This window comes from Lichenostomus cassidix, chromosome 2 (assembly GCF_008360975.1).
Source record: "Lichenostomus cassidix isolate B80296 chromosome 2, HeHo_3.0, whole genome shotgun sequence".
NCBI classification, from domain to species: Eukaryota; Metazoa; Chordata; class Aves; order Passeriformes; family Meliphagidae; genus Lichenostomus; species Lichenostomus cassidix.
This window is the reverse complement of record NC_139482.1, coordinates 152,466,924-152,480,927: the sequence shown is the minus strand read 5'-3', so window position 1 is coordinate 152,480,927 and position 14,004 is coordinate 152,466,924. Positions and strand designations below refer to the sequence as shown.

The window sequence follows — 14,004 nt, the reverse complement described above, 5'->3', positions numbered from 1 at the left end:
TGGGGGTTAGTTATTCCCAGAATTCAAGGGGGGTTATTCCCAAAATCTGGGAGATATTCCCTAAAGCTGGGGGATGGTTATTCCCAAATCCAGGAGTTATTCCCAAAATCCAGGGGGTGGTTATTCCCAAAATCTGGAGTTATTTATTCCCTAAATCCAGGAGTTATTCCCAAAATCTGGAGTTATTTATTCCCAAAATCCAGGAGATGTTCCCTAAAGCTGGGAGGTGGTTATTCCCAAAATCCTGGAGGGAGTTATTCCCTAAATCTGGAGTTATTCCCTAAATCCAGGAGTTATTTATTCCCAAAATCCAGCAGTTATTCACCAAATTTGAGGGGTGGTTAGTCCCAAAATCTGGGATTGGTTATTCACAAAATTTGGGGTTTATTCCTCAAATCCTGGGGGTGGTTACTCCCAAATCCAGGAGTTACTTACTCCCAAAATCTGGGGGGTGGCTAGTCCCAAAATCCGGGAGGGAGTGATTCCCAAAATTCAGAGTTATTCCCAAAATCCGGAGGGTGGTTATTCCAAAAATTCGGAAGTTATTTATTCCCAAAATCCAGAGTTATTTATCCCCAAAATCAGGAGTTATTTATCCCCAAAATCAGGAGTTATTTATTCCCAAAATCCAGGATTTATTCCCTGAATTCAGGAGTTATTTATTCCCTGAATTCAGGAGTTATTTATTCCCAAAATTCAGGATTTATTCCCTGAATTCAGGAGTTATTTATTCCCAAAATTCAGGAGTTATTCCCCAAATTCAGGAGTGTTTTATTCCCAAAATCCGGGAGTTATTCCCTGAATTCAGGAGTTATTTATTCCCCAAATTCAGGAGTTATTTATTCCCAAAATTTGGGATTTATTCCCCGAATTCAAGGGTTATTTATTCCCAAAATTCAGGAGTGTTTTATTCCCAAAATTCAGGATTTATTCCCCAAATCCAGGGATGGGATTGGACTGTCAGTGGCAGTGATGGGAAAAGCAGAAATCAATCTGAAATCCATTCCAGGAATCAAAGCTCTGGAAATCAGTCCTGGAGCAGAGCAGAGCAGAGCAGAGAGTTCCCGAAATCCGGGAATGGCCAGGGATGGATTGGGAATTCGGGATTGTGCCGCTGGAATTTGGGGAAAGGGGGATGGAAGGTGGGATGGAATTTGGGATGGAAGGTGGGAGAAGTTAGGGGAATTTGGGATGGAAATTGGGAGAATTTGGGAGGGAATTTGGGAGAATCAAGGCTGGACTTTGGGATGGAATTTGGGAGAATTTGAGGTGGAATTTGGGATGGAAGTTGGGATGGAATTTGGGGGGATTTGGGATGGAATTTGTGGAATTTGGGATGGAATTTGGGATGAAACTTAGGATGGAATCTGGGATGGAATTTGGGATGGAATTTGGGAGAAATTGGGATAGAATTTGGGAGAAATTGGGATAGAATTTGGGAGAAGCAGTCCTGGGATTTGGGAAAAGTGTAGCTGGAAATTGGGATAGAATTTGGGAGAATTTGGGAGGGAATTTGGGAGAATCAAGGCTGGAATTTGGGAACACTGGAGGTGGAAAGTGGGAAAAATGAGACTGGAAGGTGGAGAACTGGAGCAGAATTATCCCAATCCAATCCCTAATCCCTAATCCCACATCCCAAATCCATAATCCCAATCCCATTCCCAATCCCAATCCTTTATTCAATCCTCATTTCCTAATCCCAATCCCATTCCCAATCCCTAATCCCACCTGGCTGCTCCCATTATTCCCATTCCCAATCCTATTATTCCATCTGATTATTCCATTATTCCAGCTGATCCCAATCCCAATCCCAATCCCTGCTGCAAACCCCAATCCCATTATTCCCATTATTCCCACTATTCCCATCATTCCCATCATTCCCATCATTCCCATCATTCCCATTATTCCCATTATTCCCATCATTCCCATTCCCACCACAGCACATTCCTGGAAGGTCCTCTGGGATAAAAAACCCCAAACCCCAAAAAACAGGGATAACAGCCCTAAAAAATGGGATAAGAAACCCCAAATCCCAATCCATGGATTTTTTTGGGAACAAAGGCTCTGGAATTTGCTCCAGCCACGATAAGAAACCCCAAATCCCAACCTGTGGAATTTTGGGAATAAAACCTCTGGAATTTGCCTAAAATCTGGGATAAGGCGAGAGAAAAACTGGGATAAGAAGAGATAAAAACTGGGATAAGGAACCCTAAAAAGTGGGATAAGAAACCCCAAAAACTAGGATCAGGAATCCCAAAGCCCAAACCCCGCTCTGATCCCAAATCCATGGATTTTTGGGGATTTTTCGGGATTTTTCGGGAGCAAAGCTGGGAATCTCCAGCAGTCCCACTGCTCCCCCTGGCGGCAGGATTGGGAATTCCATCGTTCCCGAAAGCTGAATTCCAGAGGAATTGATCCGGGCTGGAAAAATCCGGGAAAATCACGGAAAAGTCCCGGGAAAATCACAGAAAAATCCCGGAAAATCACAGAAAAATCCCGGAAAGATCCTGGAAAAATCCCAGGAAAATCCCAGAAAAATCCCCCAAAAAATCCCTCAAAAATCCCAGGAAAATCCCGGAAAAATCCTGGAAAAATCCTAGAAAAATCCTGGGAAAATCACCAAAAAATCACCCAAAAAATCCCAGAAAAATCCCTGGAAAAGTCCCAGAAAAATCCTGGGAAAATCCTGGAAAAATCACAGGAAAATCACAGGAAAATCCAGGAAAAATCCCAGAAAAATCCCAAGAAAATCCCAGAAAAATCCTGAAAAAATCACAAAAAAATCACAAAAAAATCACCAAAAAAAAAAAAAATCCCTGGAAAAGTCCCAGAAAAATCCCAGAAAATATCCCAGAAAAACCCTGGAAAAATCCAGGAAAAATCACAGAAAAATCCCTGGAAAATCACCCAAAAAAATCCCTCAAAAATTCCAGAAAAATCCTGGAAAAATCGCAGGAAAATCCTGCAAAAATCCTGGAAAAAATCCCTCTTTTCCACGGGATCAGGATGGGATCAGGGAACCCTGAAAGCTCTGACCTCACCCAGGAAAAATCCAGGAAAAATCCAGGAAAAATCCCAGAAAAATCCCAGAAAAATCCAAGAAAAATCACAGGAAAATCCCTGGCAGGAATTCCTTCCCCAAATTCCCCCAAATCCCCTTTTTCCCCCTGGAATTTCCCCTTTTCCCATCAGAAATCTTTCCCAGCTGGAATTAAACCAGAAAAAAAGCCGAAAATTCCCTCAAAATTCCCTTTTTCCAACTCAAAATCCCAAAATAATTCCCACAAACTGCTAATTCCAGGTTCATTCCAAACTTTGGGAATGCTGGGAATGGTTTGGGATTGAATTAAACCAGAAAAAAGCTGAAAATTCCCTCAAAATTCCCTTTTTCCGACCCAAAACCCCAAAATAATTCCCAAAAACTGCTCATTCCAAACTTTGGGAATGGTTTGGGATTGAATTAAACCAGAAAAAAGCTGAAAATGACCTCAAAATTTGCTTTTTCCCCTTTTTTCCGACACCAAATCCCAAAATAATTCCCACAAACTGCTAATTCCAAACTTTGGGAATGATTTGGGATTGAATTAAACCAGAAAAAAAGCTCCAAATCCCCTCCAAATTCCCTTTTTCTGACCCCAAACCCCACAACAATTCCCAAAAACTGCTAATTCCAAACTTTGGGAATACCAGAGGTGATTTAGGGTTGAATTAAACCAGAAAAAAGCTGAAAATTCCCTGAAAATTCCCTTTTTCCAACCAGAAATCCCAAAATAAATCCCCAAACCTGCTAATTCCAGGCTAATTCCAAACTTTGGGAATACCAGGAGTGATTCAGGATTGAATTAAACCAGGAAAAAAGCTGAAAATTACCTCGAAATTCCGTTTTCCCCCCTTTTTCCAACCCAAAATCCCAGAATAATTCCCAAAACCTGCTAATTCCAAACTTTGGGAATGATTTGGGAATGAATTAAACCAGGAAAAAAGCTCAAAATTCCCTTTTTCCGACCCCAAACCCCAGAACAATTCCCAACCCCCGTGGGATTCTCTGGGAATTCTCTCCCCCAGCTTTAGGATCAAATTAAACCAGGAAAAAAGCTGAAAATCCCTTTTTCTGACCCAAAATCCCAGAATAATTCCCAAAAACTGCTAATTCCGAACTTTGGGAATGCCAGAGGTGCTTTAGGATTCAATTAAAACACGAGAAAAAGCTGAAAATTCCCTCCAAATTCCCTTTTTCTGACCCCAAACCCCAGAACAATTCCCAACCCCTGTGGGATTCTCTGGGAATTCTCTCCCAGCTTTGGGATTGAATTAAACCAGGAAAAAAGCTGAAAATTCCCTTTTTCTGACCCCAAACCCCACACCAATTCCCAACCCCCGTGGGATTCTCTGGGAATTCTCTCCCAGCCCAGCTCCGGCGGATTTTCCGAGTTTTCTCTCCTCCCAGGTTCTCCAGTCGCCTCTGGAGCTTCGGGAATTCCGGAGAGCTGATGGATTCTGCAGGGCTGACTGAGCAGCTCGGGGGAGAGTCCTGCAGCTTGCCAGCCTTTTCCCCGGATTTTCCAAGATTTCCCGAGCTTTTCCCAAGATTTTCTGAACTTTTCCAACATTTCCTGAGCTTTTCCAAGATTTTCCAAATTTTCCCGAGATTCCCCAAAATTTCTGAGCTTTCCTGAGTTTTTTTCGAGATTTTTTTTTAGCTCTTCCCAAGGTTTCTGAGCTATTCCCGAGCTCTCCCAAGCTTTCCCAAACTTTTCCAACCTTTCCCCAGCTTTTCCCGAGATTCCTGAGCCTTTCCAAGCTTTCCCAACATTTTCCAAGCTTTCCTGACATTTTCTGAGCTTTTCCCAAGATTCCCAAGCTTTCCCAGACTATTCCAAACTTTCCCGACATTTCCCAAGCTTTTCCAAGTTTTCCTGATATTTCCCAAGCTTTTCCAAGCTTTCCTGATATTTTCCAAAGATTCCCAAGCTTTCCCACATTCCCAAGCTTTCCCGACACTTCCTGAGCTTTCTCCAAGCTATTCCCAAGATTTCGGAGTTTTTCCCAAGATTTTTGAGCTTTTCCAAGCTTTCCTGAGCTTTTCCCGACATTTCCAAGCTTTCCTGACATTTCTCAAGCTCTCCCACAATTTCCAAGTTTTCCCAACAATTCCCAAACTTTCCCAACAATTTTTTCCAAGCTTTCCTGAGCTTTTCCGAAGATTTCCAAGCTTTCCCGACATTTTCAAGCTTTTCCAACTTTTTCCGAGTTTTTCCCAACCTTTCCCAGGTCTGCAGCAGGGAGCTGATCCTAGAAAAAATCTGGGAATTCCTGACTGACAGCATTCCCACGTGGAAAAGGCAGAATTCCCAAAAAATAGGAGAATCCCTAAAAAATAGGAGAATTCCCAAAAATCAGAGAATTCCCAAAAATCAGAGAATTCCCAAAAAATTGGAGAATTCCCAGAAATCAGACCATTCCCAAAAATAAATAGGAACATTCCCAAAAATCAGAGAATTCACAAAAATCAATAGAATTCCCAAAAATCAGAGAATTCCCAAAACCAGAATTCCCAAAAATGGGAGAATTCCCAAAAATCAGAGAATTCCCAAAAAATAGGAGAATTCCCAAAAATAGGAACATTCCCAAAAATCAGAGAATTCCCGAAAATCAATACAATTCCCAAAAATCAGAGAATTCCCAAAAATCAGAGAATTCCCAAAAACAGGAGAATTCCCAAAAATCAGAGAATTCCCAAAAATCAGAGAATTCCCAAAAATAAATAGGAACATTCCCAAAAATCAGAGAATTCCCAGAAATAAATAGGAGAATTCCCGAAGATCAGAGAATTCCCAAAAATAGGAACATTCCCAAAAATCAATAGGAACATTCCCAAAAAGCAGAGAATTCCCAAAAAGCAGAGAATTCCCAGCAATCCTTCCCTTCCCATCACAAACACAGAGAGGGAAATCAGGGAATTGCTGAGGCTGGAAAAAGTCAAATCCATGGGAATGAATGGGAATTCCAGCTGGGAATGAATGGGAATTTCAGCTGGGAATGAATGGGAATTCCAACTGGGAATGGGAATTCCAGCTGGGAATGAATGGGAATTCCAACTGGGAATGAATGGAAATTCCAACTGGGAATGGGAATTCCAACTGGGAATGAATGGGAATTCCAACTGGGAATAAATGGGAATTCCAATTGGAAATAAATGGGAATTCCATCAGGGAATGAATGGGAATTCCAATTGGGAATGAATGGGAATTCCAGCTGGGAATGAATGGGAATTCCAATTGGGAATGAATGGGAATTCCAGCTGGGAATGAATGGGAATTCCAATTGGAAATAAATGGGAATTCCAACTGGGAATGAATGGGAATTCCAGCTGGGAATGAATGGGAATTCCAGCCTGGAATTCCAGCCTTTTCCTGGGAAATATTCCCAAAACTCCTCAGCATTCCCTCTTTCCCACCCACCTGGATTCCTTCCATCCCAGATTTTCTGGGAAAAAATCCCAAATTTTTCTGGGAAAACCTCCTGAGGTGCTGCAGAGCTTCCCCTGACTCCAAATCCATCGTTTCCCCCTCGGATCCGTGAGGAAATTCCCGAAATTCCATGGAATTCTTACCTCCTCGTCGGAGGAATCCTCCAGGTATTCATCCTGGAGCTCCAAATTCAGATTTCCCTCCAGAGGGGAATCGTCAGGCAGGGATTTCCTCTTCCTGGGAGCCTGGAAAAGAGGGAAAATCCATTGGGAAAACTGGGAAAAATCAATTGGGAAAAATTGGGAAAAATTGGGGAAAACTGGGAAAAATCAATTGGGAAAAATTGGGAAAAATCAATTGGGAAAATTGGGAAAAATTGGGGAAAACTGGGGAAAATCAATTGGGAAAAATTGGAGAAAATTGTGAAAAATTAATTGGGGAAAATTGGGAAAGATCAGTTGGGGAAAATTGTGAAAAATCAATTGGGGAAAATTGTGGAAAATTGGGAAAAACTGGGAAACAGTGGGAAAAATTGGGGAAAATCAATAGGGAAAAATTGGGAAAATTGGGGGAAATCAATTGGGAAAAATCAATTGGGAAAAACTGGGGAAAATTGGGGAAAAATCAACTGAGAAAAATCAGGGAAAAGTTGGGAAAAATTGGGAAAATCAATTGGGAAAAATCAGGGAAAATCAGGAAAGATCAGGAAAAATAGGGGAAAATTGGGAAAAATCAATTGGGAAAAATTGGGGAGAATTGGGGAAAGCAGGAAAAATCAATTAGGAAAAATCAGGGAAAAGTGGGAAAAATCAATTGGGAGAAATTGGGGAAAATCCGGAAAGATCAGTAAACATCAGAAAAAACTGGGGAAAATTGGGAGAAGTCGGGAAAAATTGGGAAAAGTGGGAAAAATCAATTGGGGAAAATTGGGGAAAAAGAACTCTGTGGGATTTCACCCCAAAAATCCTGGGGTTTGCTGTGCCAGGGAAGGGGAGATTGGGAATTCCAACCTGGATGGATGGGAATGGGAAAAATGGGAATAATGGGAATAATGGGATTGGGATGGGGAATGGGATTGGGAATAATAGGAATGGGATTGGGAATGGGATGGGAATACTGGGAATACTGGGAATACTGGGAATGGAATGAGCTGGGAATGCCAGTGGGGCTGGAAAGGAAATCCCAGAGATCCTGGAATCTTTTCCAGGGTTTTTCTAGGATTTGGGATTGAGGCTGAATGGTTTCCCAGGGAATTTGGGAATTCCCAGAGAATCCAGGCTGGCCATGGAATTCTGGGATCATCCCTGAATTCCTTCCATGGAAAAATCCCACAAGTCTCCCAACCCTGGGCTGAGTTAGGAGGGATTTGGGATCTGCAGCTGGGAAAATCCAGAGGAGTTTGGGATGAAGATTCCCAGAGCCAGGAGCCTCCAGTCCCACATTCCAGTGGGATCAGCCTCACCCCAATCCCAAATCCTCACCCCAATCCCAAATCCTGACCCCAACCCTCACCCCAATCCTGACCCCAATCCCGACCCCAATCCTCACCCCAATCCCAAATCCTCACCCCAATCCTGACCCCAATCCCCAAATCCCGACCCCAATCCCAAATCCTGACCCCAATCCCTAATCCTCACCCCAATCCTGACCCCAATCCCAAACCTTGACCCCAATCCTGACCCCAATCCCTGATTTTCACCCCAATCCTGACCCCACTCCCTGATTTTAGCCCCAATCCTGACCCCAATCCCAAATCCTGACCCCAATCCTGACCCCAATCCCAGATTTTCACCCCAATCCTGACCCCACTCCTGACCCCATTCCCTGTCCCTGCTCCAGGAACAATCCTTTCTTTCCCTGGAAAAGAGATTCTCCATCCTTCCTCCCTGACCCCAAATCCTGACCCTAATCCCAAATCCTGACCCCAATCCTGACCCCAATCCCTGATTTTAGCCCCAATCCCAAATCCTGACCCCAATCCTGACCCCAATCCCAAATCCTGACCCCACTCCTGACCCCACTCGCTGTCCCTGCTCCAGGAACAATCCTTCCTTTCCCTGCAAAAGAGATTCTCCATCCTTCCCTCCTGACCCCAATCCCAAATCCTGACCCCAATCCTGACCCCATTCCCAGATTTTCACCCCAATCCCAAATCCTGACCCCAATCCTGACCCCATTCCCAGATTTTCACCCCAATCCCAAATCCTGACCCCAATCCTGACCCCATTCCCAGATTTTCACCCCAATCCTGACCCCATTCCCAGATTTTCACCCCAATCCTGACCCCACTCCTGACCCCATTCCCTGTCCCTGCTCCAGGAACAATCCTTCCTTTCCCTGCAAAAGAGATTCTCCATCCTTCCTCCCCCTCAGCGGATCGAGTTCAGGGCAGCTTTGGGATAATGGGAAAAGCAGCTCAGCTGAGCTCCCTGGGGAGCTGCAAACCCCAAAAACCACAGCAAGGGGAACAGGAACGGAACAGGACGGAACAGAGAGGATGGAAAATCCTGGCTGGAGCAGAACGGGATCGCCGGGAAACAAAGGAAATCAGGGAATGATTGATCCCAAAGGAGTTACACTGGGATAAAGTGTTTTCCAGACTGGGGCTGGAATGGGATAGGATTGGAATTGGGATTGATGGGATTTCTGGAAAATCCCAGCTGGAACGGGATGGGATCGCCGGGAAACAAAGGAAATCAGGGAACTGATTGATCCCAAAGGAGTTACACTGGGATAAAGCCTTTTCCAGAGTGGGGCTGGAATGGGATTGGGATGTACTGGGATGGAATTGGGATAGGATTGGAATTGGGATTGCTGGGATTGGAGCTGCCAGGATGGAAAATCCCGGCTGGAGCAGAACAGGATTGCTGGGAAACAACAGAACTCAGGGAACTGATTGATCCACAGGGAATCATTTGGGATAAAGCTTTTTCCAGACTGGGGCTGGAATGGGATAGGATTGGGATGGAATTGGGATTGATATGGGATTGATGGGATTGATGGAAAATCCCAGCTGGAACGGGATGGGATCGCCGGGAAACAAAGAGAGCAGGGAGTGATTGATCCCAAAGGAGTTACACTGGGATAAAGTGTTTTCCAGCTTTTTAGCACCAGGATGGGATGGGATTGGGGCTGGAATTGATTGGGATGTACTGGGATTGGACTGGGATGGGATTGGGATTGATGGGATTGATATGGGATTGATGGGATTGGGATTGATGGGATTGGGATGGGACAGGAGAGCTCCAGTCCATCCCAGTCCATTCCTAGTCTATCCCAGTCCCTGTTCCCAGTCCATCCCAGTCCCTCCCAGTCCCTCCCAGTCCCTGTTCCCATTCCCATCTCCCCCAGAATCTCCCCAGGATCAGACTTGCCCTGGAAACCCCAAATCCCAAATCCTGCCGAGGTTATCCCAGGAAATCCACAGGAGGGAATTCTGGGAATTCCCAAAAACCCTGCCTGGAGCTCCTGGAGCTCAGCGGGGCAGGAAAACTGTTTTTCCATAAATAATCACTCTGCTTTTCTGTAAAAAAATCTGCTTTTCCATAAAAAAATCACTCAGCTTTTCCAGAAAAAATCACTCTGCTTTTCCATAAATAAACTACTTTTCCAGAAAAAATCACTCTGCTTTTCCATAAATAAACTGCTTTTCCCTAAAAAATCACTGTGCTTTTCCATAAATAAATTGCTTTTTCATAAAAATCACTCTGCTTTTCCATAAATAAACTGCTTTTCCATAAAAATCACTCTGCTTTTCCATAAAAAATCACTCTGCTTTTCCATAAATAATCACTCTGCTTTTCCTTAAAAAAATCTGCTTTTCCATAAAAACTCTGTTTTTCCATAAAAATCACTCTGCTTTTCCCATTAAAAAAATCACTCTGCTTTTATGGAAAAAATCACTCTGCTTTTCCATAAATAAACTGCTTTTCCATAGAAATCACTTTGCTTTTCCATAAAAAAACTGCTTTTCCATAAGAAACTCTACTTTTCCATAAAAATCGCTCTGCTTTTCCATAAAAAACTGCTTTTCCATAAAAATCACTCTGCTTTTCCAGAAAAACTCTGCTTTTCCATAAATAAACTTTGCTTTTCCATAAAAATCACTCTGCTTTTCCATAAAAAAATCACTCTGCTTTTCCATAAAAAATCACTCTGCTTTTCCATAAACTTTTCTTTTCCATAAAAATCACTCTGCTTTTCCATAAAAGATCACTCTGCTTTTCCATAAAAACTCTGCTTTTCCATAAAGATCACTCTGCTTTTCCATAAATAAACTCTGCTTTTCCATAAAGATCACTCTGCTTTTCCATAAAAAATCACTTTGCTTTTCCATAAAAAAATCACTTTGCTTTTCCATAAAAAACTCACTCTGCTTTTCCATTTAAAAAACTGCTTTTCCATAAATAAATCTGCTTTTCTATAAAAAAACTGCTTTTCCATAAAAAACCTGCTTTTCCATAAAAACAATCACTCTCTTTTCCCTTGAGGACAGCTGGGGTCAGGAAATGCTCCTGGAACCTGCAGGGAGCTGGGATGGATCCAGGGATGGAGAATTCCCAAAATCCTGACAGGATTTTCCAGCTTTCAAAGGGGATTTTTTGCAGGACTTTCCAGGAATTTTCCAGGGAATCACTAGGATTTGGAATCCCAAATCCCATCCCAGCCAGGATGGATCCATGGATGGAGAATTCCCAAAATCCAGAAAGACTCTGACAGGTTTTTCCAGCCTCAAAACCAAGGATTGGTTCATTCCCAGCTTCCCAAAGGGATTTTTTGCAGGATTTTCCAGGAATTTTCCAGGGAATCACTGGGATTGGGAAGCTCCTTGTCAGAATGAATCCAGGGATGGAGAATTCCCAAAATCCTGACAGACTCTGAGAGGTTTTTCCAGCCCCAAAAACAAGGATTGGTTCATTCCCAGCTTCCCAAAGGGATTTTTTTTCAGAAAATTTGGGATTGGGAAGCTCCTTGGCAGCCCAGGCAGGATGGAATGGAGATTCCAGCCTGGAATTCCAGCCTTTTCCAGGGGATATTCCCAAAAATCCCAACCTGAAGCCATTTTCCAGAGGAATATTCCCAAAAATCTCAACCTGAAGCCATTTTCCAGGGAATATTCCCAAAAATCCACAACCTGAAGCCATTTTCCAGGGGATATTCCCAAAAATCCAAACCTGAAGGCATTTTCCAGGGAATATTTTCCCAAAAATCCCAACCTGAAGCCATTTTCCAGGAAATATTCCTAAAAATCCACAACCTGAAGCCATTTTCCAGGGGAATATTCCCAAAATTCCCACCCTGGATCCCTCAATCCCAGATTTCTCCAGGATGAATCTCCTCAGCTCCTCCTGGGAAATTCTCCTCTCTCTTCCAGGCAGGAATTCCAGGAATTCCTTCCCAAATTCCCAAAAACCCTGGAAAAGGAAGGTGGAATTTCCCTTTTTCCATAATTTACACCTCTAGGAATCACTGCTGGACACAAATCCTTCCTCACACCTTTCCTCCAGAAAATAAAGGACATTTTCCACACCTTTTCTCCAGGAAAAAAAGGACATTTTCCCCACTTTTTGTCCACAAAAAAGGACATTTTCCACACTATTTCTCCAGAAAAAAGGACATTTTTCACACTTTTCTCCAGAAAAAAGGACATTTTCCATGCTTTTTCTCCAGAAAAAAGGACATTTTCCCCACTTTTTCTCCAGAAAATAAAGGACACTTTCCACACCCTTTCTCCAGGAAAAGCAGCAGCAGATCAGAGCACAAACACCACTCAGCCTCTCCATTCCCAGATTTTGGGGCTCAGAGGATCCCAGGGATGGGCTGGGAATGGGATGGGAATGGATTTGGGAATGGGAATGGGGTGGGAATGGGATGGGAAAGGGGTGGGAATGGGATGGGAACCTCCAATCCAGCCTGGGATCTTACCTGTGCCTGGGGGGCTGAGGGGCTGCCTGGGCCTTCTTCCTCTTCCTCTTCCTCCTCTCCTTCCTCCTCCTCCTGGCCATTCCCCGAGGACTCACTGTCAGTTCCAGAATCTTCCAGACCGGAATAAACACTTTCCTCACTGTCTGAGAGCTCCTCGCTGCCAACGGGGGAGCTGGCCTGGGGAAGGACAGAGGGGTCAGCAGGGACATTGGGGACATTGGGGATATTGGGGACATTGGGGACACTGAGCACGGTGGGGTCACACAGATAAATGGGGACACTGCTGGGACCCCATGGGACACCCCAATTGATGGACACCCCATTGCTGGGACACCCCAATGGATGGGACACCACAAATGCTGGGAGACCCCTCAGGAATCCCCCAAATTCCAAGGTTCCCTCATACACACCAGGCTGAACCCCACATTGCTGGTTCCCTCTCAGGACCAGGCTGAACCCCCCAGTTCCCGCTCTCCCCTCACCAGGACAGGGCCAGGTGTCCCTCAGGAGCACAAACCCCTCACTGCCGGGTTCCCCTCATTACCAGCCCAGACCCGCCATTCTCGGGTCTCCCCTCACAGAGACCAAGCCGGACTCCCCACATTGCCAGGTTTCCCCTCACGCAGACCAAGCCGGACTGCCCCCAGTTCCCCATGTCCCCTCACCGGGATAAAGCCAGGTGTCCCTCAGGAGCACAAACCCCTCACTGCCGGGTTCCCTTCATTACCAGCCCAGACCCGCCATTCTCGGGTTTCCCCTCACGGAGACCAAGCCAGACTCCCCACACTTCCCAATGTCCCCTCACCGGGATAAAGCCGGGTGTCCCTCATGACCCCAAACTCCCCTCACTACCAGGTCTCCCCTCACGGAGACCAAGCCAGACTCGCCCCAGTTCCCGATCTCCCCTCACTGGGATAAAGCCGGGTGTCCCTCATGACCCCAAACCCCTCACTGCCGCGTTCCCCTCAGGACAAGCCCAGACCCACCATTCTCGGATCTCCCCTCACCGAGAGCAAGCCAGACTTCCCTCACTGCCAGGTTCCCCCTCACGCAGACCAAGCCAGACTCCCCATATTTCCCGCTCTCCCCTCATCGGGATAAGGCCAGGTGTCCCTCAGGGGGCCAAACCCCCTCCTTCCCCTCACGGACACCAGGCCGGACCTCCCCAGCTCCCGCTCTGCCCTCACCAGGACAGCGACGGGTGTCCCTCAGGAGCACAAACCCCTCACTGCCGCGTTCCCCTCAGGACAAGCCCAGACACCCTATTCTCAGATCTCCCCTCACGGAGAGCAAACCAGACTCGCCCCAGTTCCCGCTCTCCCCTCACCAGAACAGGGCCGGGTGTCCCTCAGGAGCACAACCCCGCCATATTCCGGGGTCACCCCCTCAGGACAAGCCCAGACCAGCTATTCTCGGGTTCCCCCTCACGCAGACCAAGCCAGACTCCCCACATTTCCCGCTGTCCCCTCACCGGGACAGGACTAGGTTCCCCTCAGGAGCACAACCCCGCCATATCCCGGGGTCACCCCCTCAGGACACGGCCGGATCCCCCAGTTCCCGGGCTCCTCTCAGGACCAGGGCAGACCCCAACTCAAATTGCCGAGTCCCC

The 14,004-nt window shown here is 45.4% G+C and overlaps 1 protein-coding gene across 1 annotated transcript in view; it reads right to left on the bottom strand.

Annotated features, from left to right (window-relative positions):
• LOC146442673 (ribosome biogenesis protein BOP1-like) overlaps positions 1 to 13,050 on the bottom strand; it is a 54,250-nt gene extending 41,200 nt beyond the window's left edge. Inside the window, exons 1-3 of the mRNA XM_085049888.1 lie at positions 13,018 to 13,050; positions 12,396 to 12,572; positions 6,614 to 6,715 (exon numbers count right to left, since the gene is read on the bottom strand). Coding sequence (XP_084906014.1) covers positions 6,614 to 6,715; positions 12,396 to 12,572; positions 13,018 to 13,050 — 312 coding nt within the window. The remainder of the gene's footprint in view (positions 1 to 6,613; positions 6,716 to 12,395; positions 12,573 to 13,017) is intronic.
• Positions 13,051 to 14,004: the final 954 nt, after the last annotated feature.